The 26,272-nt window shown below is 37.6% G+C and overlaps 1 protein-coding gene across 1 annotated transcript; it reads left to right on the top strand.

Annotated features, from left to right (window-relative positions):
- Positions 1 to 1,561: 1,561 nt before the first annotated feature.
- LOC139121621 (46 kDa FK506-binding nuclear protein-like) lies at positions 1,562 to 22,893 on the top strand. Its single transcript, XM_070686670.1, has 13 exons — positions 1,562 to 1,781; positions 3,991 to 4,083; positions 5,599 to 5,757; positions 6,878 to 7,045; positions 7,758 to 7,859; positions 14,232 to 14,618; positions 17,264 to 17,331; positions 18,124 to 18,189; positions 18,551 to 18,631; positions 19,637 to 19,723; positions 20,462 to 20,591; positions 20,946 to 20,994; positions 22,079 to 22,893. Exons 1-13 carry the CDS (start codon positions 1,772 to 1,774, stop codon positions 22,155 to 22,157), a joined length of 1,479 nt encoding a protein of 492 aa, XP_070542771.1. The 5' UTR covers positions 1,562 to 1,771; the 3' UTR covers positions 22,158 to 22,893.
- The last annotated feature ends 3,379 nt before the right edge of the window (positions 22,894 to 26,272 follow it).

The following is a 26,272-nucleotide window of genomic DNA, read 5'->3' as shown; positions in this document are numbered from 1 at the left end:
GTGAACTGCCTTCTACTGTGGGGTGATTATGACATCTGGAATCATGCTGGATCCAAATTTCTTATCAGTTCTTGTGTCTTACACGGAAAAGTTGCAAATCTTAAATTGGTCTGCAATGAAAAAGTAAACCTCAGCTTTGTTTTTGAATCAAATTTCACTACAAATTGATACCTAATAGGACAAAACTATGTTCATAGCCTTAACCACTTTCCCACAACATATCCTGGGTTGGTATAGGTCATTGAAGGTCACAGACCGAGAACATTAAACCTAAATTATACAAATTTGGGAGTTTTCTTGAGCAGAAGATTTATCTAACTGATAGCATCCTTCGGGATTTTTATACCAAATTACAAAGCTATCGGACAAGTAGTTTTTGAGAACAAATTTTCTTGACCAAAAATGATAAAATTGTCTTAAAAATACGTTTCTTGAACGAAAATGACAAAATGGTCTTAAAAATATAAATTTGCGTATTTCTGGAAAATTTCTACATATCCAACTATTGTCATCCCTGGGCATCTGTTTACCAAACATAAAAGCTGTCTGTCCAACAATTTTTTAAGACAAAATAATTTTTAGGTTTTTTACCAAAAATAACAAAAATTGCCCCGAAACGGTAATTTTGCCAATTTTGTCGTAATTTCAACAAATTAGAAGGGCAACATTCTTGCAAATATTTAACCCAAATTTTAGAGCAATTGGGCCGGTGGTTTCGGAGGAGAATTTTTACTTAAAGTGAGGAAAATAACCAAAAAATTCAGCAAAAATACAAAATTCAAGATATCTCACGATATACATAAAACTGTATGAGGTCCACCTAAGGTACTTGCACAATAATTTTCAAAGCAATCAAAACAGCAGTTCTTTAGTTATTAACTTTTTACTATTTTCACATTTTAAAGCTCATTTGCATAATTTTGGCAATGCAAACTTCATTTGAACAAAATCCCATCTATAGCCTAGGATGGCCCAGGATCTAAAGCCCACACGCCAAATACTAGGCTAAACGTGCAGCGGTTCGCGTGTTTTTGATGTTGACGGACATAAGCGTATACACACTGTCACACACACACACACACACATAAGCTTATATACATACACACATACATACAGACGCCACCGGCTTCAGCTTATACGATAACCTCACATTGGTGTATCAAATGTGAGCTAATAAAATAAAACATAGCAAGAAGAACTCTGTGCCGAGACCAAGCCACCCCTACCTCCACTCCTGACCCTGGGGACACACATTTTGTGCACGCCCTACGGCTGAACTGGTTATGTTCGTGCGCCGCGCCGGGCTGCCAGTCAAGCGGGATGACGTCATGGAAAGAAAACTGAAAACTAATCTAGATCCGAATTAAATTTGATTTGAAACAAAACAAACCAAACACCAAAACTAATGGTTTTGTTTTGCACCTTATGGCGTCCAAAAATATTGCAGAACCGCGTTATAGATCGTGTGATTGATTGGTTTTGCTCGATTATTGCTGACAGTTTATCTTCCCTAAAGTGTGAAATCAAGGTAGTATCTGAAAGTGAATCATATTCTTATTTCAATGCTATCCTCGTCATGCCAGCTGATAGTCTAGTCCAGTTGTGTGAACATACACGTGTGTGGCGCACTTGCACTTATGGTTGTGCATGTTGACAGCTTCTCGACAGTTTTCGTGCTATTTTAGGAAAATTCAGAATTTCGCAAGATACATTTTCATGTTCTAGAGAAAGACAAACCAGTATTAATACCTCTTTGAGTTAAACGTCCGTCATGTTCTGGGGTGAGTAAAACTAGATTTGAATACACACGATGTAAAGTTAGGATGATTCTGACAATGGGTCGCATGGAATCGGAAGTCATAGACAGGGCCAGAGACTCTATCTGTTACCCATTATTACCTCAAGTGAAGGCCCTTTACGTAAGACAGCTTTAGTTTTGGTGCACGTATCTAGAACGTGTTCCACCGTCAACTTTCATTTGCACGATTCAATACCATTTGCCTGCATAATTTGAACATAACTGTTGATATACAGGCATATGGTATACTTGCTGCAGTTTCATAGCCACAACTCCCCTGAAGTTGAAGATTTTTTGTGAGGGGTGAGGTGCTCCCCACACACAAAAAATCTTCAAGGGGAGTTGCGGGGCTACGAAACTGCAGCAAGTGGTATACAAGCCCATCCTCTTCCAATCAGAGAGAGAGAGAGAGAGAGAGAGAGAGAGAGAGAGAGAGAGAGAGAGAGAGAGAGTGTGTGTGTGTGTGTGTGTGTGTATGTGTGAGGGGCAGCCAGGCGTTAATTGTTTTAATTCACATTAGGCTTCATCTGAAATTGGAGTTAAAAGAACAAACTGTAAAACTTGCTCATTGGAATATGTTTAACTATAAAACAATGGCGGCAGGAAGGGCCTGGGATACATCATGCATACGCATGGATCTGTAATTGAATTATCAGGCTAGTGGCTGCACAAGGTAGAAAACTCTTAAATTTTGATCAAGGCACTGCTATACTCTCTTGATCGGAGCACAAGCCTTCTACATATTCAGGCTCATTTGGTTGTAAAGAAATCCCGCTCATCTTGTGTAGTATTATCTCTGGATACAAGTCTTGTGTGTTTCTTGCATACATTGTCTTTCTCTGTCCACAACGGTACATGCATGTCATTAACACGCATGACCTGTGGACAGAGCGGGCACTGTCGTCTCATCGAGCATGTGTAAGTACAGGCAGGGATTCCATTGTTAGATCTGTCACAAACATTCACATAAACCCACAAACACATGTACTCATTGCACTCAAGCAGTAATTGCCACTTGCACTGATTCTTTTTAGTACATCTATTGCTACAAAGTTTTCTGGAATGTTTTCTGGAATGTCTTTTGCTCAAAAGTTCTCTGGAATATAATACCACGTACAGTACAGGTGTATAGATTTAAAGCCAAATGTACGCTCTCAATTTCTGATCAAAGTTAATTTCAGTTCAGTCTTATATTTTAGGTTTACAGGCTTTTAGTCGGCAAGATTTTGCTTACTCCGTGCAGGCTACTTGCAATTTTAGCAACAACAAATGTTTAAACATTGAAATGTACTTCAGTGTGAACAAATGGTAGAGTGCTTTTAGGTCCTCTTTCAAAATTTTGGTAGTCAAGGAAACATTTTTTTAGAAAATGATTCATTTTGCTCCCCGGAACAACAGTTATGAGATGCAAAAAAAAGGAATAACGATTACAGCCGTAAAACCCAGAACAAAAACAGTCAACCAAATGTCACCTCATCAACCACATTTTATCAGATCAAATCTGATGAATTGTGTAGATATACTCTTATGTTTTATTCAGGAAAGCTGAAATGTGAGCTGTACAGGACTTTTGGTGATTTCTTATATTATTGTGTCACCAGAATTTATAGAAACTTTTCACCATCGGCTAGACTTTCTCTAAGTCTGTTGGCATAGAAGTATCAAAACATATAATAAATTAAAGAAACTGTGGCACTAAGTGGTCGGTTGTTGCGTAGATTGTCGGGTGAACACTTCGGCTCAGCCAGTAATACAGCTGCCGAGAAAAGCCAGGTGACTGGGGGCCAGTCTATCCATCAGCGAGTTTAGGGAGTTTGCCAGCCATTCAGCGAACGTACTCATTACAAAAGGAACTGGCCTGAAAGTTGCTAGGATTCATTTTGTCACGTTTTAGTTTCCAAAACCATTCTGTTACATAAAGGCAGTGTGCTGTTGTCATTCCTGGTGATAGCTGCAAAGTGGGTTCAAGTTCAATTCAAGGACGTTCCATTGACACTTCAGTTTTCTCCCATCTTCTCTCCTGCCAATCAACTTCACCATCTTGGAAATCTGGTATGATGATTTTGATCAGAGTTTCCTTAACAGTTTTCTGAGGCTGTCTTTAGCAATAGTTTTATGGAAGTGTAAATAAGTCGTCAAGGATGCCGAATACCAACTTCTGACTCTGTGTTCTTTCATTTCAAATCCTTCAGGAATAACCATAGATGATGGCAAGCATTACACACAGACTGTGGAGGAGTCCTTTCATATTTCGATGGCAGCTTTGGAATCCAAAGGCCGGATAGGTATGGTTATCAAATACCACTTTTTTTTCTCTCAACAGTGAATGTAAGCACGGTATGTACACGCAGGGGAGTCTGCATGCAGAGTTGCCTGGCTATTTTTTGTGTATGTTTGGTTTTGTATACTAGTATTCATTAGCCATCGTACAACAATAATGAATCTTACCTAGTGGTGAGGCAGCAATGCTCACATCACAAATTTCAATAATAAATTCAATGCACAAGTGAGTTAAAACATTTCACCTTGACCAAGGAATTATCTCTCATCAAAATGATTTCTTCATGAAAAAATTAAGTGGAAAATTCCAAAAGGTCTCCCTATAATTTCTTTGAATTTCTCATGTAAAGATATGATACACTTTTGGTGACAATTTTTTTTACATACCTTCAACCTTGTCTTCTTTGTAATACTTATCACTTAAATTAATGATGTGCATCGCTGTGTGGAACACTGCAATACAAACACGTAGATACGATTATATGAATCCAAATGTTGGGCCTCAATACAAAACCCATCACCTGGTTGTGTGTCTCGGATAGCATCAATTTGAAGTATGTCATCGAAACGGCTGACCTTATCGCAGAGAGTAAAGTGACATATGTAAATTTGAATTATGTAAATCTGATACTCACTTTAAAACTTGCCATCAGAGTTTGTATGTCCAGTTGTGCACAACATCCTGTGCAATCAGGCTTTCAACAGCTGCCTTGGCTAGAGAATCTTGTTTGGTCGACAGTTGAGAGACACATGACAATCTTATTGCTAATGGCCCTGTCACACCTTGACAATTTAGCCAGCATATGCCAACGTATGCAAAATTTTGCAAATACACTGGGCGTACGTTGAATGCGTTTTGAGTTTTGTATAAGTTAAGAGCACGCTGACGCACGCTGGTACAATGTATATGTCGTAGTATGGCGAGGTTGTCAAAAACTTTTGTACATGCTCAAAACTTTTTGACGTATGCCAGCATTTGGCTCATATGTCCCATACACACGGGCCATAAGTTCTAGGTAGGTTATGCGCACGTTCACACACGTTACTTATAAGTTGCTCATAAGTTGAAATGCACAGAGATAATTGTCTAGGGTACCAAAACTTATGTTTAACCTATGAGAACATTATGAATATGCTATGTATACTCCTAAATTGAAAAATACATTGTTAGTTCAGCAAGGTTAGAGAAATTTTGATATGCTGGCGAAATCGTCAAGGTGTGACAGGGCCCTAACAGAAAACTGCACAGGATTGCACACGATCAAATCTCCCATTCCAAACAAATGAACCTGGAGACATGATAATATGAATGTGAAAAGTGTTAGTGTAATATTTGCCACCAAACTGGTGTATGGATATAGTACCAGTCACACTGCCACATCCAGTACTTCAGTCACTCACTGTATGTTATTCAGAGAAAATTCAGTCTATATGCTACCTTTTCCTCATTGTAGAAGTTGACTTATTTATGAAGTTCAGAGCAAGGATTTTGACATGAATGTTTGATTTCTCTTTTACAGAAGAGATTAATGACACCAATCGCTATGTGTCTGTCATGGTGAAACATGAAAAGGCAGAATTTTTGATTTGTACCCTCCAACATGAAAAGCTGTTGCAGCAGCCATTGGATTTGACTTTCACCGAGGGAGAAGAGGTCACATTCTTCATTGAGGGCCAAGGTAAAGGAATGTGTCGATGAGAAAGTTTCGATAGTATTAGAGCAATGCAGCTGTGTGGCTGATGTTGAGAACAGGGAACCCAGTGGGAAGTGGTCGAAGTGCCATTAGTTTAGGGAGTCCAGGTCAGGGAGAGGTTACGGTTAAGACCCCCTAGGAAAAGCTACTTTGGTTGGCTCTCTCTGCTTGGTACACTGTCCTTAATTTGTGCCAGATGTGTCCCAACAAAATCTCAGCGTCTTGGAATCAGTGAATAAATCATAAATAGTACAGGATCTCACACTATTGAGTGGTATAATTGCGGTAATTTCTGATGATATTTTTGTATTTTTTGATATAGGAAACAAGTAAATTTCACTAGTTTTCTGCCGTCAATATGTTGAAACACACTTACCTTCCAAACATAATACACTGTTTGCTTTGTCCCCAAATACATTGTAATGTATTTGATGTTGTTGTTATTGTTGACAAACGGAATTCTAGTCCAGACCAGAGTTCAGTCTTCAACAGTAACATCTAACATTCCATACATGCTGTGTAAGCAAGTTGAACACAGGCATTCCAACATGAGTTTGGGTGTAGAAGAAGAAACTATGGTTTACAAAAAAATACATCAATAGTTACAGCTCATAGACCTGTAAATTGTACAGTTCCTTAAAGAATGTGTGTACTTGATCTCCAAGCTATTGCTTATTCAGGTACAATGTACCTGTCTTGAAAGTCTTTAATTTATATTGATGAACATAAATTATTTGCTGAAGTCTGTAGTAGTCAATTCACAAGAACCCCAGAAAATTGTTTCAACAATCTGATTTGATTGCTGAGTTAATTTTGGTACTGACATGTTGATGGCAAATTTCCTGATGTACTCTGTAGGAATATCAAAACATCTCCTCAAATTAATCAGAATTTTACTTGAGCAACAGTGTATCTCCCGGGAGGAAATTCTGCAGCCTTTGTATTTGACATCACGTACATGTATGATCAGTAAAATGAAGTCAAACCAATTAACAAAAAGTTATGAAAAAACCTAAATGTAAACTTAGAACAAAAAGACCAGTAGCATTGATGTCTAAGATTATACGTTGATGTTAAACTTGGATGTTACATTTGGATGTTACAGGCGTGGTTCATTTGACTGGATCCTTGATACCAGAGGATAAGGAGGAAGCATTTCCAGACATTGATGACGCTGAACTCTCAACTGGAAGCACTTCAGAGTCCAGCCTTTCCGGCTCATCAGGAGAAGGAAGCAGTGATGATGGCAGTGGAGAAGAGGAGTCTGACGGAGGTAGAAAAGTTACATTTTTGATTTTCTTTTAATTTTAAATTTAAAATGTATCTAATATTCAAACACAGTACAGTTGACAGTTTAATTGTGCTAGTCAGATCCTTGGTATAGAGGTTTCCATCACCATTTTCATGTCTTTAAAATCTTTTGCCCTGTGAATTTCAGCAGCGGATAAACATACTGCAAATTTTAACTGTAACCTGTGTGTATACATGTATGTTGGGGTTCAATTTTGTTGATTTAGGATTTTTGTGTATAATGTTACTAGAAAATATATTTTGACTTTCAAGAAATATTTAGCGTATCAATCTTTGCCCTTTTCAATGTACTGTGCTGCTCTGTACAAAAAGGTAAAAGCAATCATACCCAGTACTTTCCTTCTTGGTATTCAGTTTCTTCCACTGAACTTTGTGGTTTCAAAAAGTGCAAATGACGTGAAAACAAATGCAAATGATCTGTAGTCTAGCACTTTTTGATTTGCCACGATGCTTTTACAGAGAAGCAACCAGGAAAACATTCAAATAAAATCTGAGTTGGTTTAACTGTACTAAGTAAAACTAGACCTTGGTGATACTGTGAAGTTAATGAATTGATTAAAACATTCCATGTGAGATTTCATTACTGACTGTAGTACTTCTCCAATTAAGAGTATGGGTGCAGTATTTGCATCCAACAAGTTCACTGTCTTTACTTATCCCTTGTCAATGTTCAGAATTGCCGACTTTACAAGAGCTGGTTGCCAATCACATGAACGGTAGCCTTGATAAAGATGAGGATGAAAGTGAAGAAACAGATGAGTGGAAACCTGGCAAACGTAAGACTTTTCTCACTTCTTTATCTCTGCTTATGCACGGCTCAAAACCAGTAATTCATTTCCCATATAGGCTACCACTGTAGCATTAAGCTAAATATTGTTATTTTAACCTTTTCACCACCATGGTTTGTCCCAAATCTATTGTTTTCTATGGTAAAGTTGGACCTGTATACAGGGAACTGGGGGTGAAAGGGTTAAAACATTCAGCAACACACATCCTGTTGGCAGGTGTTAAATCAATGTCAGCCTGAGTCCTGATTAATTTTTGTGTGGGCAAGTCTATTGAACTTATAAGCTGATGAAAATAGCGCCCTCAGTGGTGTTGTTGGAGAAGTTCATGCTCACTGCTACTATTTTCATGGGGCTTTTAACTCTTTGTATCACCACTGAATGCTACAGCCATCATTCACAACACTGCATTTTGATTCAAGCAGACAATAATCCTTACAAAAATACTTCTAATTAAAGTTGAGACCCGAAATAAGCATCAACGCAGGCGGCAATTAAAATTCCTGGGTTAGCACTATTATTTGATGTAGAAGATAAGGATGGACTAGTGGTCTTACAATTGATTGTGTTATTTTTCTTTGTGTACTTCAACATACACAAGAGAAATTTCAAGAGAAATTTGGTCAGCCTTTACAAAGAGGAACAAATCTCCAATCACAGTGCATGTGTATTTTGACTCTGCATGTAAATCACCAGCACATGTTATCAGCTGGTTGTATTTACAACGTCAGCTGACAGACCACACACTTCATTTCTGCATATGTGTGACTTTCTTGACCATAGATGAAGTATTTCTTGCAGAACACACACAGTCAAAAGAGGAACAAACTGAAATGGTGCAGTATGTAGCATGGAAAACAGCTTATTATGGAACAAATAACACAGTGAAGGAAATCAAGTGTTATGGTTTGTTTAATTTAGTCAGTTTAGATAAGACATGTACAGTAAACGTTTCTCACAGACTGTTGGTACCTTGAGCAACTTGACAATGCATTGTGATGTGGTTGTACAGTTCCTATGCAGGTACCAGAACAAGGGTAGAGTAAATGAAGTGATAGTGTATCCTCTCTTAGGACAGTTGCTGTGCACAATCATGCAGTTTTTTGTCACGATATCATACAAGTGATTGCAAACTTGTGACTCTATGCGCAAATGCTTTTCACATACCCATCTTCATGACTGACCCTTGAGTTTACAGAATCTAATCTAATGTAGTGTCTTTGGTCAGAAAAATCTTCCTGTCTTCAGTATATGCTGTGTTGCATTTCTAACATTTCCCATGGTAAGACACCATAGATTTGCCCAAATTCTGAAGAAGTTCACAGAATTTTGTGTTCACAAGTAACTTTTTCGTCCCCACTTATAGGTTTGGTCATGTCCGTGCGTCCGTCCGTGTGTGCGTCCGTCCGTGCGTCCGTCCGTTCACACAGATATCTCAGACATGCCCTGGTCAATTTCTTTCAAACTTTGCACAAGGATAGTACCCTACCGCATACAGATGCACGTCGATTTGTTTCACAATGCGATCAAATTTGGCCATGTTAGAGGACTTTTTAGTTTTCATCTCCATAGACTCCCATGTATAAGGCAGTCCATAGACTCCCATGTATAAGGCAGTCCATAGACTCCCATGTCTAAGGCAGTCCATAGACTCCCATGAACAAGGCCAAGAAAAATAAAAATTTAGTTTCTCATCGTATTCACATTGCAAAAAGGATGCAGTGACACAGTTTTTAGTCCCAACAGATAAAGTCCAGGGAGCTTACAGATTGGGTCATGTCTGTCCGTGAGTCCATCTGTGAGTCCATCTGTTCACGCAGATATCTCAGACACTTTGACAAAATGTCATGTGACCTTGGCGACCTTTGACCTTGAATTATTATTATTATTATTATTTATTTATTTCGAGAACCAGCTCATACACCAAAAAGCATACAGAAAAAAAGGGGGACTGATAAACTATAAAAAAACTATAAAAACACTAAATCATGAAGGAAATTAAAACTGACAGACAGAGAAAAAAGCAGTCGGAAAACAGAATTTTCCAGAACAGGCTACCACACATAATATATGTATTGATAGCAGCACTAATAAGAGAATTTTCACTATTCATCAGCCTCATATAAAATTTCGAGCGTAAAGTGCGCTGTTTACTTTCGAAAGTCAAAATGTTGCTCTGTACAAAAGTGTTCGAGATACTTAATCTTCTGTCAATACCAAACAAGATTCTAAAACCGTTGTTATAAGCAACGCGAACATTATTGATACACTGATTTGTGAACTTACTCCAAAGATGTGAGCAGTACATAGAAGTACAATATGTTATAAAAAGTCTCGTTTTGACAAAGTACGAACAGTTCCAAAACTCACGGATTAACATGTTAGCTCTGACATAAAACAACCTCATTTGACGCTTAATATCATCATTATCATCGCCATTGCTGTTGAAAATGACACCAAGATAAGAATGCTTATCTACAAAAGAAAGCTCTTTGTCATACAAGTACACATGCGGAATCTTACGAATATTAAGCATATTAGGCAAAATGGCAAGACACTTAGATTTTAAAGCATTAAAGACAATATCATGGTCATTAGCATATTGAGTACAAATATTCAAGAGGTTGTTGATACCCTTTACACTAGGACAAATCAGTACTATATCATCAGCATATAACAGGTGATTCATGCACTTTCCACCGAGGAAGCAGCCGATATTTTTCTTAACAAGTAAATGACTAAGTTTATCAACATAAACTGAAAAAAGACGTGGAGAAAGTATACCTCCTTGTCTCACACCATTACATGTTTTAAAATGTTTAGATAACACAGAACCCCATCTTACAGCAAATTCTTGATGCCTATACCAATAAACCAACATACGAACTATAAAATTCGGAATACTTCTATCAATCAATTTGCGAAATAATGTCCAATGGTTCACTTTATCGAAGGCTTTTGTCGCATCAAGAAAACAAAGGAAAACAGGGGTATTATGACGCTTATAAAAATCAATTATTTCTTTTACTAAAAATACACACATATCAGTTGAGTGACTTTCTTTAAAACCAAATTGATGATCACTTGTGTACAGCAGACTATCACACTTATCAAGAATGAATAATTCATACATCTTAGAAATGGCAGTGGCAATAGCAATAGGGCGATAATTCCCAGAATTAGTAACGTCACCATTTTTATTCTTTACAAGTGGAACCAAAGTGGTGTCCATCATGCGAGATGGCAAGTAACCATGAATATGCGCTGCAGTAAGCATCACTGAGAGAAGAACGTGCAGGCGTGCATGCGCAAACTTTAAATGCTCAGCTGTAATGCCATCTGGACCAGCAGATTTACCACTGGCCAATTTTGCAATGGAATTTCTAATGGCAGTTGGAGTGACAATCATATTCTCATCGAATGAAACACTCAAAATAGAATCTTTCACAAAACACTCATTACCGTTGTTGGTGACAGAGGAAAGCAGACTTGCAAAATGGTCACGCCATAAATTAGCAATGTCATGTTGCCCATTACAGCCATCAATGGTTGATGAAAGAGGAGACTTCTTTTTACTATTAACACGCTTCCAAAACTCCTTGTTATTATTGTTACAGAGGTTGTCCGCTAAGGCTTTAGCTCTCATTTGAGACTCACTCTTTTTATAGATCTTAAAAACATACTTAAACTTAGCACGTGATGTCCTCATGAGATCAAAAATCGGACCTTGTCTGGGACTGCCAGAGTCCCGCCACAACAGGAAAGCATCACGAGCAATGGCATGATATTCTTTAACATTTTGATTCCAACCTGGAATTGATTTAGCCCCATTATTACACTCAATGTTAGAAGGAATGCTTTGAAAACCAGCATCCTTTAAAGCTTCAACAATATCATCATACAGTTTAGTATGAATGTACATATTTGTGCATAACTCAGTATCACAAGTGCTAAACCTTTCAGATATGGTATGATGGGACACCTTATGACGCCACATATTGTTCCTCATTAATTATGTGCATATCTAATTTTGAGCGAGCCAATAGAGCCAGAGGTTTGATTTTTGTTATGTAGGGATAACTTAGCAATACAATTTTTTTGACAAAATGTCACGTGACCTCACTGACCTTTGACCTCAAATATACATATTTGTGCATAACTCAGTAACAACAAGTGTTACACTCTTCATATTTGGTATGATGGGATATGACGCCACATATTGTACCTCATTAATTATGCACATATCTAATTTTGAGCGAGCCAATAGAGCAAGAGGTCTGATTTTTGGTATATAGGGATAACTTAGCAATACAATTTTTTTGACAAAATGTCACGTGACCTCAATGACCTTTGACCTGAAATATACATATTTGTGCATAACTCTGTAACCACAAGTGCTACACCCTTCACATATGGTATGATGGGACACCTTATGACGCCACATATTGTACCTCATTAATTATGCACATATCTAATTTTGAGCGAGCCAATGGAGCTAGAGGTCTGATTTTTGGTATATAGGGATAACTTAGCAATACAATTTTTTTGACAAAATGTCACGTGACCTCGATGACCTTTGACCTCAAATATATATATTTTTCCATAACTCCGTAACCACAAGTGGTACACCCTTCATATATGGTATGATGGGACACCTTATGACGCCACATATTGTACCTCATTAATTATGCACATATCTAATTTTGAGCGAGCCAATAGAGCTAGAGGTCTGATTTTTGGTATATCGGGATAACTTGGCAATACAATTTTTTTGACAAAATGTCACGTGTCCTCGATGACCTTTGACCTGAAATATACATATTTGTCCATAACTCAGTAACCACAAGTGCTACACCCTTCATATTTGGTATGATGGAAGACCTTATGACGCCACATACTGTACCTCATTAATTATGCACATATCTAATTCTGAGCGAGCCAATAGAGCTAGAGGTCTGATTTTTGGTATATAGGGATAACTATAGAATAGAAATTCTTTTTACCAAATTTCATGTGAACTCTATGACCTTTGACCTGATATATACGTTTATGTCAATAAATAAGAAACCACAAGTGCTATGTCCCTTATATTTAGTAGGATGGGAGACCTTATGACAACACATGGGTTGGAAGCAGTGGCCGACTGGTTTTGTGTGAGGCCTAGCAGCTAGGCGATGTTGCCGTTAGTGTGTGGGGGTTCGAATCCCGTTAGGGTTATAGTAAAATTTATATGCTTTACCTTATTAATTATGCACATATCTAATTCTGGGTAAGCGAATAGAGCAATACAATTTTTTTTCTCAAAATGTCACGTGACCTTATGACCTTTGACCTTGATTATACATATATATGCATAACTCAGTAACCACAAATTCTATACCCTCCAATTTTGATAGGATATTAGACCTTAAGATGTCACATCTTGTACCTCATTTATTATGCACATATGTATTTCTTGGCTGGCCAACAGCTAGAGGTCTGATCTTTTTTCCCGATTTAGAACCATAACTTAGACATGCCTCATGTGTTTCAAATTGGGAACAATGACATAGACCTATGTGCCCATAGATCTCAACATATACACTCTAGTGATACTTCTTAATGACCACATTTCCCTGCCCTATCAAGACTAATACTCCTATTACAAGTGGGGACTATGTCTTTGTCAATGACTTGTTTGCCATATTTTCAAACATTGTAAAGCAGTTACAGCTTGTTGGACGAGTTGACATTCATATGACTATGAATTTATCAACGATAGACCCTCGAGAAATTTCTCGACGGTCAATGTATCAACCAAATAATAGTACAAACAAGTGGATCTTACATCTGTTACTTTTTACAGTATTTCTCTCGTGCATGTTCCCAAGACATAACATGTCACTTGACCAATTCAGATTTTTTCAAAACATGAGGACATTACTGCATTAATTGTAGAACAAAATTCAGAATGATCTTAGGTTTAATTTTATGGTGTGTTTTATGCTGTCAATTTTAAAGGTATACAGTCACCTGTAATCTAAATATGCCCATATATGGTCAAAGGGGCGTTACTTGTATTCAAAATGCCCATTTGAAGGCACTGTTTTTAAAAAGCCCACCCGTTTAAAAATCTGTGATGGGTTAGATTTTCTCTTTCCATGGTAACTGTGGCAAATTTTGAACAGGTGACAGTATACCTTTAATGTGACTGACATGAAGACACCAACAATAAAGTGTTTTGTGACTCTCTTCAATTTTTCTCAGACATCTTAAAGTGCAAGAATGAATGATTTGTGCGAAGTTTATGTGAACGTGTAAATTATGTCCCCTGCTATCGTATTTTAGCTATTATAAATAATAGGCGGAATATTTCACTTCCAGGTAAAAGGACCTTGAAAAAACAGCAAACAGCCTCGAAAGATGACAGCAAGATAAGAAAGTCAAAGCGAAGAAAATTACAGAAAACAGAGGATGCGGAGTTGGATGATGAGAGCGACTCCGATGATGAAGACTACAACCCTGAAAATGAGAAGGAGGAGGAGGAGGAGGAAGATGAGGAGGAAGAAGAGGAAGAAAGTGAAACGGCAAAAGCAGAGAAGGAAGGAGACAGTGATGATGATGATGATGAAGAAGAAGAGGAAGCGGAGGATGTTGAGATGGGAGGAGATGATAGCGAGAAATCTGATTCTGAGGAGGGAGAGGAGAGTGATGAGGAAGAAGAAAGTGATGAAGAAGATGAAGATGAGGATGAGAATGAGGAAGATGAAGGTACTTACGGATGAATTGTAATTCTCATCCTGCACTCATGTCACTGTTAATCATCTAAACATTTTGACAACTTATAGAGTTATCACACACTTATCTGGCCATTTTTCATAGGGTTAGTGTGATTGTGAGGTGCAGCGTCAGGGTTCAAGTTCAAACAAAGCAGGGTTCTCAAAAATTTTTGAAGTAGGCGGAAATTTCAGAAAAGTAGGCGGTTAGCTTCTGTGTGCAACCAGGTTCCCTGGGCGGGGGGGGGGGGGGGGTGGGTGGGTGTGTGTGTGTGTTTAAGTATTTTTTAGTAATTGAAGACATTTCTGAGCAATTTCATGCATTCTTATACAGTGTATAAAAGGCTATTCCAACATACACACAGGGGGAGGGTTTCAGGGACGGGGTACCCGTCCCTGTGGGCAAGAAATTTTTAAATTTTGAAGACATTTTGGAGTAATTGTATGCATTCTTGTATAGTATTAAAGACCATTTCAGCATACAGAATAATCATTACCATTGTCAATTACAACATGTTTTCAAGGGATAAAGTTTTTAAAAAACGCCAGAAAAATTAATTTGATCACTCGGGCCTGTCAACTGCATTCAGTTGACAAGGATAATAGCAAAATTTCACTAGACTGTTGTGTAGAATTATGTTTAGCTCATGACTTGAACAAACAATTTAAAATACATCATAGAATAAGGGTTTTCACAACCTAGAAAACGATCCGCTAGAATCCTGACCAGCCTGGCAGTACAAAGTTTTTTACTGATTTAAATAAACTTGATTGAAGATACAGTGAAATAAAAACAGTTTATTCAATTCAATGAATTATAGGAACACAATTTTCAGTGATTTTAATTCACTGTACTAATTTCACAATAAAACAAATCCGCGAGCTGATTATTGATTTTTTGGTGATGTTGAATATAATTGAAAAAGAGAGCTAAATTTCAGTGTTCATGTTTGATAAAACCTCAAACTAACGACACCGAACGCCAGCCTGTACTACACCGTGTGTGTACAAAGCACCGGCAGTCAATTGTAACATAGTACACACAACTCGATATCGGTCGACCTGAAATTTTACACTGTGATTGACATAGCGTTTCAAAAGTACTAAAAGTGAGACCAAGTAATTTTTTGTATGTTTAGATTGAGCTAAACCTCCCAAAACCAACAGACAAAGTCCTACTCTTACACAGAAAATCAAAGTTTTCAAGCGTCGACTTTCTCTTCCGCGATGCACACAACCACGGCTCCTCCACAAAATGCGATGTCGATCGACTTGAATATTGGCATCGTGATTGACCATGGATGGATTGACATGGTGTTTCAAAGTATGAAAAATGAGACTTAGTAACTTTTGCTAGCTTTAGATTTGATCAAAAACCTACCAAGCCCATCAGACAAGGCCCTACTCTTACGCAGAAAACCAAAGCTCTCAAGCGTCGACTTTCTCTTCCGCGTTTGAGAAACAAAAGTCGGCTTCATTCGGAAATGGTTGGCTATTCGCAGGCATAACTTAATTGTGTGTTAGTCCAATTTTCGGCTATACCCGATGTGAACGTCGGAATAATTCGGCCTGTGATCGGGCAAGCAAGGTTGACCTTGAGAGCGGCCCAGTATGAGTACAACACGTTCGCTGATCGCGGTACTAGAGTGATAGCAACAAGTTCACCGCGTAAATTGCTAGACTACATGATATAGCCACATCGGCACTTCTGAAATATTATCTCCGGCTTGCGAGACCACCAAAAAAATCAAAATATTGTTATCAAAACCAGAATTTCTGGGCCAGAGAGCGAAACAGTGCTGAAAAGTAGCCGGCCAAAATACGAAAGTAGCCGGTCAATTTGGCCGGCATCCGGCTAAAAATGAACACGCTGAACAAAGACTTGAGTTTTTCAGTTTTTGACGTATACATGTAGGTAAATGCCACTCCTGTTGAGGCCACATCTCCTAATATTTAATCAGAACTTTACACAAGCTCTACATTGTAAGTAAAGGATTTTAAAGCCATTTATGAGGATTTTTACCCAATGGAAACTGTTAAGATTATACCTCGTAGCTATGTCTTTAGACAATAGCGGAATCCAGAAAAGATGCAAATCTTGGAATTTTTAACATCAATAACCATTATACATACAAAGAAAGTATTTGATGTGATATCGGTAAGTTTACATCAGTGTATTCAGAACTGCATCTACAGCTTGATGAAATGATGTGCAGGTGTGTATTGGAGAAAAGCATAACAAACAAACCATGCTGGTTGTGTGAGAGTGTCAAATGGAAGCAGGGCAACCCCAAGACATTTCCGTCTGCTCATTTATAGCCAGACTTTAACTGAGATAAACACTTTGATTTCTTATATTGTGTGTTGAGTTGGCCAAAAGTAGATCTGAAGTGTCCCTTGTAAACCCCATCTTTTCAAAAATTCTCAGGAAACTGTTTTAGTTAGAAACTGTTTTAGATCAATTAACATTTTGGTGATTTTGGTGATTTAACATCACCTCATGCCAGATATTTTGTTTTGTCCCTTGTTACAATGATGTGTTGATGACGAGAAAGATGATAGAAGAAGACAAATGTTTCATTGTATCCATGTAAAGTGGTAATAAATATTTCTGTATATTTTGCTTTGTTTGGTTTTCAGAGTCGGAAGATGAAGACGGTGAAACAACAGAAGTGACAACATCAAGTGAAAAGTCTGATGCACAAAAGGTACATGCTATTGCTATCGCTAGATTATGATGTATGACGGAACAAAAATTATAACGTGCAATCACTTCTAGACGTAAAAGCAAACCTGCAGAGTGTATTCTGAATAGACAGGTATCCGGATTAGAAAGGTGTCCATTTGGTCAAGTTTTCAATGTTCTCAGAAGGGAAGATTAGGGGTTTGTGTTTCAGGATGCCCACAGGGACAGTTACGGTCATGCACTACAAATGTTGAGCATGACCAGGTAATGTCACATGGAAAAATCAGGAAGGAAATTGATCTCTTCCCTCTAAAAGCCCTTGACCTTATCATTTATGGTGAATTTTGTGTAAATGCAACCATTGGAAACGGAATCTCATTGCCCACTTTAATAAATACCAACATCGTGCAAAGATAGACAAATAGCTATATTGTTGTTCTTCATAGGTGTTGATCAGTTGTTGCGCACACTATATGAACATTGCTGTCAATAAATGCACAACGACATGTATGTCAACAGTTTCTGTATATTGATTGTTATCAATCAAGTGTGCACAAACATTGAGTTGTCAGACAAGGTGATCATGACATACAGTTGTTGAATGTATGTGTTTATGCAGAAACAAGTCAAATCAAATTGTATTTTCAAGATCAAGTCAATGAAGTCCCTTTTCTTTGGATTGTTTCATGATATTGATATTACCAAAGATTATAGGGTTTGTATTGTGTGTGAACTTTTATTACACAGCAGAAGTAATTGTGAAAATATGACCAATGTTTTATTAAATTCATAAATATTTCTTTGAATCTCGAAGAGTGGAAGCTCAGAAGATGGAGAAAAAACAGAAAAGAAGAAGAGAAAGAAGAAGAAAGCTAAAGCTGTAAGGAGATTTTACTTTAACGTGATTTCTTATGAAATTTAGGTTCTTACATGTATTTTTGTAGAGACCCTGGCAAGAAGCGAGTCAGGGTCTTGATTTTGAAAAGTATATCTCCTGATTTGTGGAGACAAGAAGTAGATTATAATCAGTCTATTGTATTGTCCAGTTGGCAGATTATAATCATGACAACAGTGTACAGCATCCCAGCCTTTGGTTCACAGAATTTGTCGTAAGTTCAACAATGAGAAAGTATGAATGTAAATAATGATGAGCAGTCAATGTCATGGGTGAGGGTTTGCGTCTTTGACACTAAAACTCTGATACCATCCCTGAAACCCTTTTTTGTTACTTTTTGCCACAGGGTGAAGTACCTGAATCAGGAGATGCCAAGGCTGCAGAGAAGTCAAAAACGCAGGAGACAGTGAAGAGTACGAAAACTAAGGTAATGTGTTGTGTTTGTTACATCCGTGTCCACAGGTTATAGCAACATTTGTTCTCTTCTGGTCCAGGTCAAATGCAAAATGTTAGATCAAAATGCAACTTAATTCTTTAACCGTATGATATTTCAGCAGGGTCCATACTCTTCTAGCAGGTCTTTTAAAAGTCCTTGTAGTTTAGTCCTGGAATGGCTTTGAATATTGGTTAGCCACCAATGATTTTCAAAAATCACAATATGATCGGTCATGATATCACAAAAATGATATATAAAATTATATATAAAGGTGATGTATTGTAATATTGAGACATGAACAATGATATTCCGGACCTCTAAAAGTCCTGGAAAATTTGCTAAAAGGGTCAGAGAAAGTTCTTTGAATCTTAGGTGAATTGCAGTTTATGGATCCTGATTTTTCAGAAATAAACACTGATATTTAGAGTATATCATGTATACTGACTGACAAAGAAGGGACAACATATCAAGTGAAATAGATCTTGAAGGAGATACTTTGAACAGCAACTTCACTATGTTTGGCTGGCTTTCAACCAAATTGTACGAACAAGGTTTGAACTGTACATGTAGGTCTCTGAAAGAAGACAGACCTAGAGCGTAATAAAAACCAGTGATTTTCAAAGTGAAAAAGTGAGAGTAATGTACGGCAGAGTCCGGCTTTGTATGTTTTCTATACTATACGTGCAGTTTATGCACTCACAATGGTTGAGTCAGGGGTAGGGCATCTCAGAGAGGTGGTGTAGAAAGCCAGATTGTTTAAGATTTTGAGACCATTATTAAGATTTGAATGTTGCCATAGTGAAACCAATTTTTTTGTCCTGCTCATAGTTTTTCATTCACACTATTTGTGAAATTATGTTTTCAAATACAAGAGATTGCTGATTGTAGAAACCAGCAGGTTCTTATAAGAAAGACAAAAGGCTGGTCTTTTACAGGACTGTTAGAAAATAGCACCCAGTCAAGTTTTTATCAAAACATTGTGTTTTGCTCCAACAGAAACAAGTGAAAAAGAAGCTTAAAGGTGGAGTTATAATTGAGGACCTTCAAGAAGGAAGTGGCAAGGTTGCCAAGCCAAATAGAATGGTATGTAACTCACTGTCAATGTCTTGTTAAACTTTATTATCATTTGCTGTTTTCTGGCTGTGTTTTTATGACTTTAAGATGTTTACAAATTTCATTTGCACTCCATGTGCAATATATAGTGGTTTACATACTATACAAATGCGCAAACAAATCTAGTTCAGAGACAATACACTGAAGTTCCCATATTTGAGTCCAAAAGTTATTGCATTTGAGAGCAAAATATTTTACGAAACCAATGAATAAGCACACAGTCGCTCATGGTTTGACACACAGCGAAGGCTGCTGTAGGCATTAGATATATTGGCCAATTTATCTTATCTGCCATATATCTTGACAGCCTTTGCTGTGTATCGAAACAAATGCGACTGTGTTTTCAATGCTATGGGTAGCCATTTTGTACTGTCATGTGATTTCCATTTGTCTTTTGGTGAAAAAGACATGAATAAAATCATTATCCCCAGCAAACATGGTGAAGAATTTTCTCTGCAAAAGACAAAAAATTATCAAACACGTTGAATCTTTTTCCTCAACAGCACAAAAGGAAAAAACTCGCCAAAAATTGCCCACACACGAGAGCAAAATGGCTGAGCAAATGACGTCGAATGAACTTTGCTCAGCAAATTTCTCTCTTGTGTGGCAGGCTTGGGGGCATTTAAAGCTAGCACTAATCATTGTAATTGGCTTATATTTCCCAGGAGACACTGCACAAACATTATTGTTTTGTAATAATTTTTTCAGCTCGCAGTTTACTACAGTGGCAAACTTGCAAAGAACAACAAAAAATTTGACTCTTGCCTGGACGGCAGACCATTCAACTTTAGGCTGGGCAAAGGAGAGGTTATCAAAGGCTGGGACATTGGATTTCAAGGTACGGATTCTTTGCTGTGGTAGATTACCGAGTGGTCTCTAGGTGTAAATGTGTGTGAGCTCCAGGGATGATTGCAGGTTGATTTCATAGATACCCATGTAGTCAAGAGATGTTTGGTGGTCTATTTCAAGGTATATGTAAGTGTATGTTTATTCGGGATTTCAGAGGCTAAGTAGATTTCAAAATTACGGGTAGTGTGTATATAATGTACTTGATTGTATTTTGATTTCTGATTATTTCTTTGTGTGGTTTGGAAGACAGAAGTTATTAGATTCAGTGAAAGTGGAAGAACTTCGTTTTCTTTCTTTCTTTGGAAGATTAAAATTTGAGATATGTTGTTCTTTTGATTGACAGGTATGAAAGTTGGTGGCAAACGAAGAATAAGTATTCCGCCAAAGCTTGGGTAAGCTAATATCACAGTCATTATGATTGTCTTCATTTGCACTTAATTTCAGTCCCTCAGTCAGTCAGTCAATCTAGTCAATTGCAGATTCATGTTCATAGTACAGGTTTCGTCTAAGAAGGTACCGTTGTATATCTTACCTCCAAGGTACATATTATACATCTGTTAGTTTGTCTTTGTTCTTTATATACTCCTTTACCATGCTCACTGTAAAGGAGTATATATTTATATATTTATATACTCCTTTACCATGCTCACTGTAAAGGAGTATATATTTATATATTTATATACTCCTTTACCATGCTCACTGTAAAGGAGTATATATTTATATATTTATATACTCCTTTACCATGCTCACTGTAAAGGAGTATATATTTATATATTTATATACTCCTTTACCATGCTCACTGTAAAGGAGTATATATTTATATATTTATATACTCCTTTACCATGCTCACTGTAAAGGAGTATATATTTATATATTTATATACTCCTTTACCATGCTCACTGTAAAGGAGTATATATTTATATATTTATATACTCCTTTACCATGCTCACTGATACCTCGAAAAGACGAATTCACTATTGGTGAAAACTTCTAAAATTTGTTGAATGTTTAAATGAAGCAACTTTTGTGCTTTTGCAAGACATACTCTTGATCATTAAAATGTGAGGTCTTCAACTTTTGTCAGTACGCCAACAGATAGGTTGTTCAAGATGAGGCTAGCCTGTCAACAGCACAGGTCTGAGCAGATTATGCCAAATTCTTGACAAATTCTTTGGTACAGAGTCATATTACTTTGCTTTTCACAAACGAAGCATCATATTTTGTTGATGTTTTGTTCCATGTGCCTCCTGCCAGAGTTATAGAGTGATATATGTATGTAGCATCATTGGAATATACATGTATATGTTACATGTAGAAATACACAAACTTTGTATACTGTGTTTAATATTAGCTTCTGTCATTAACTATGTTTAAATACAGTAAAATGTAATGCTCTTATGTGATTTCTCTCTCTCTCTCTCTCTCTCTCTCTCTCTCTCTGTTATTCATTTCCTTAAATGTTTACGTTTTGCACAGATATGGGAAACAGAGGATGGCTGATATACCTCCGAACAGCCATCTTGTTTTTGAAGTGGAACTCAAGGGAGTCAGTTAGAAGGCACCAATTTGTCACCATGACAACTCAAGCCAGTCCAAAGCTCACTGCCATGGCGATGATGATTGTTCTCAACCAATCACATCGCAGATGCCAAGGATTGGATGGTTGGCTACAATGGACTACTTACAGCAGACAGTGATGTAGAGATACGTGTATTTCTAGATCAAAGTGTTTTGTTTTCGTTTACCATGACCTTTTACATGAACTTGAAAGCAACAACTCTGGAGTTAAACTGGAGCAAATTTCGGACTATTTAAAGATTTTTATAGGTTGAAACATTTTCTATTTGTTATTTCTTTGCAAAGTAAACAGTCAAGACATTCCATAATAGTTTGTAAAAACCGACAGAATGGGATCCATAAACAATTATCTTTGATGTACAAGAAAGATGTACAAAATATCCCCGAGCCTACACATGTTAATGAAAAGCTACAAATGTTATGATGCTGGGTTGTGATTGACATGCCGGAAGATAGTTCTGAAAAAAGTTTTAGTTTTATTCAAAATGTGAAATAACATGCAATTTTGTATGTTTACTCGATAGACAATAGCAAGGCCCTTTTTGTAACGTTCAGTGGATTTCACCATACTGTCAAAGTGTGCGATCTGAAAGAGAATGTTTGATTCAAAAGGATGTGGGTCAAAACTCAGCACACCATTTATTGCAGTCTTCATGTTATAATGTTCCTTTTTCATAGGAGTTTGTCTTCAATAAAACAAGCAATAGAAAGTATTGTGACTCCCGCGAGATTTACATGCACATGCTATATTTGCATACCCCAACGCCATACGGTTTGACATGAGGATAGTTTCAGATTCAGATTCAGATTCCAAATGCAACCAATTTACCTTCCAGCGCTATATCTATTCGTAGGGGATGGTGTAAATATCCATCCCCTTGCTGGTGCATTCGTTTTTGGCAATGTCAAAGTTTATCTGTTGATAATTGGGTGACAGCTCCACAGATTAGTGACTTCTGCTTGCCTTGGCGCATTAAGCTGTCAAATGCATTAGATAATAGATTCTGCACAATGATGGAACTTTTTGTAAGTTTGTCTGTTTTTTACATCCATGGTTTGTCAAAGGACAAAGACATGACACAATGAAGGCGAAAAAGAAATCTTTGTAAAACCAGTGCTAAAATAAGACCAAAACACCAAAGGTTGGCCGTATAAATCTTTATTTGCCATATATGTATCATAGTCAAACGTAAAATAAAATAGTACATGTACCAACAAGATATCTGTTCTGAGACCAAGACACCTCTACTCCGCTCGCACCCCGGATGGACACGTATGCCCGGCACGTATGCTATCCTCCATGCAGGTATGTATGTTGTCTAAAGTCTGCATAGTGCGCCCCCAAAGTGTGCTGGTGCATTTCACTGGAGCGCTCGTCAAAGAGCTGTCTCCAATCTGTACAATGTACATGTACGCAAACCATTTCCCCTGGTCTTCACGCGTGTGAGCCTCCCAAGATGCATTGTATTCGTGCGAAATCGGAATATTTTGACCTTTCTTTGAATGACTCCGAATTTATCTTGCATACCTTTCTGGTTATGTCCGTCCTTTTTGAAGTATTTCTTTCTGCTTCCATCTATTTGTCGCATTGGTCTGTAAGAGCCGCCCGTTGCTGACAAAAGATTGTTTGACTTCGCACAATGCTCATATCGACCCATGAATAATAAAAGCCCGTTAGCAACGTTTTGTAGAACAAAAGTGAAATGTCTATTGGGCGCACGAATACAGATAGTCCGTAACGGGCTTTCAGAAGAACTCGAGATAAAACACACTTCAATTCGTTTAAACAGACTGAAAGGATCAAACTTAGTTCGTCTTTCAAGCGATGATTTTCCTCAGTCTCGGCTTAAGTAGGCGTTACGGAAAGACTTGGTAAGTGCCGTCGCTGTTGACTTTGAAGGGTTTCCTAGTAAAATCATTCTTCTTGACTTTTTGAAGAACATACACCTTCATGGGAGGATGAAATCGACTTTTGGCAACGTTAACCCGTACACTAAGCATTGTCCCTGTTTTCATACCAATTCTGCTCGTCTTTGCAATACCCTTCTCCCTCCAAGCCACCAATCAGCCTCTTTGCACTCAGACTCAGAATAGAAACTCTTGTAGGGAATGACGTCGTCGTTGGTCAGATCGTCAAACCTGAATGTAGAGTTGGCATCGAATGTAAAACGGCAAGGTCAGGTGGACATTTTCTACTGTTTCAGGGTGATGAGGGACTCTGCTACCACCAAATTTTTATGTGCTCAACAGTTGTTATTGCTGAGAAACAGTGCCACAAACTGATAACCCTTTGAGGGAGGTAACTTTTCCCACCAAAATTTTAGTGTTACCAAAAATTTAAGACTTTTTTTAGTATTTTTTGGATAATTTTGAGCAAATGGGCATCATATTTCATAGGCTACAATTTTTTAGCAAAGTTTTGGCAAAATCTGAAAAAATTGACTGGGGTATATTTTATAAAGGCAACAAAAATTCTCTTTGGCGCTAAACAGGACAAATAGTGGGCCTCTGAACGATGAATTATCAGCAAAAAATATATATACATAAAATTTCCCCTCACAAATCAATCACTTTTACCTTCCCCTTTACAAAAGCTACAGCAACGCCGCAACAATTTTTCCGGCTGAATGGTAGCGTACTACCTTAAACCAAAATCGCGGACACTTTGCAAGACTGATACTGAAACTTTTACATACTCAAACTTTCCTAAAGGAGTCTTTCAACCATTCTCTTCCAAATCAGTAACTATAATCTGGGGTAATCTCGCAAAGTTTGGTACTAGAGAAAAAAATTACCCAAGATTTATAGATGTTTTAAATTCAGAATGGTCGCCATCCCTGTGTTAACTCTATCGAGAAAAATGAAATTTTCGATTTTCGAAAAAACTAGCTAAGACGATGAAATTTTTTCTTACACCAAGAGCTTTAAAATGGGCCACCACAAGTGATAGATCAGGAAAGAATTGTGAAAGTTTGAGAATCCGAATATCTGTCCCCGAGGCGCATTCTACCTGAATTTAACCGACAGAAAAAAGTTCTGCTGTTTTCAAATTTCACTGCGCGGAGTTAGTACTAAGCTCTACCGTACAAACAGCGCCACCAATGAAACGAATATCTCAACAAAAGCGGAATCATGAATTTTACATTCATATAAGATCGATTCGAATTGAGACGATTGTTTAGGAAACGACAAAATTAAAACAAAGATAAATAAGATGAAATAAAAATATAATGAAATCGTAAATGCTCCGTTTGTCAGCATTTTCTTTTAAATCAACCTTAATTCCATAAATTTGATGATTAATCGATGTGTCTAAAAGTGCACGGACCACGTTTACGACTGTTTTTAGGGTTTCATCGCTTGATCAGTTCTTGCGTGACAATAAGTAGGGAATTGAAAGTATCATGCAATCTTCCCCACATCCTTTCCAGTCTCAAAAGCGACCAACAGTCGGACATTCCTACTTGCTTGCGACTATAGTTCAGAGTGTTCAGCAAAGCGCAGGAGGCAGCCTAATTAGGAACGAATACGCAGGTCGAATTTGACAGCCTCACGGTGTTGTCGTCACTTCTGAAATCTACAGGGTAATCAAGACATTATGACAGTTCAACCATTGTCACGTTCATGAGATCTCGTCATTTGTCATCAATTTTGTAACGTCTATGTCAATTTTTGCCGTATCTTGCAACTGCCCATACAGTTCAGACGCTGTGGCGTGCAGTATTACGCACTGCAGTACTAGTTGTACATGCGTGTATGTGCATTAATGTAGTTGTCCCGTGAAACGACGTACCTTGCATAAATTGTAAAATAGTATTTATCTCTCCTTGTTTTTCATAATTTGGAATAAAAATATTAAACATCTCAATGACATTCCAGTAATTACTGTTTCTCACGAATGTGAACTACATTTTACGTTGAGTCTGACCACCGGTCTAGTCAAACATATTTTCTTCACAGATCGCGTGACTCTGGCAGTTTATGTAATGCACGTTGCCTGCTGAGCATATATTAATAGTACGCGACAGTATTGAACACTGTCTTTGTGGAGTTTTCCTTCCTTTTGAAAGCATACTGTGAAACGTTGAGTCA

Source organism: Ptychodera flava, chromosome 21 (assembly GCF_041260155.1).
Source record: "Ptychodera flava strain L36383 chromosome 21, AS_Pfla_20210202, whole genome shotgun sequence".
NCBI classification, from domain to species: domain Eukaryota; kingdom Metazoa; phylum Hemichordata; class Enteropneusta; family Ptychoderidae; genus Ptychodera; species Ptychodera flava.
Note: the sequence above shows the minus strand (reverse complement) of the source record. Positions and strands in the feature narration are given on the sequence as shown.

Excerpts from the sequence above, each read along its gene's own strand:
- LOC139121621 (XM_070686670.1), top strand. Across the intron at positions 7,860-14,231 it reads TGAGTGGAAACCTGGCAAAC|GTAAAAGGACCTTGAAAAAA; the intron begins GTAAGACTTTTC and ends TTTCACTTCCAG. Across the intron at positions 14,619-17,263 it reads TGAGAATGAGGAAGATGAAG|AGTCGGAAGATGAAGACGGT; the intron begins GTACTTACGGAT and ends TTTGGTTTTCAG.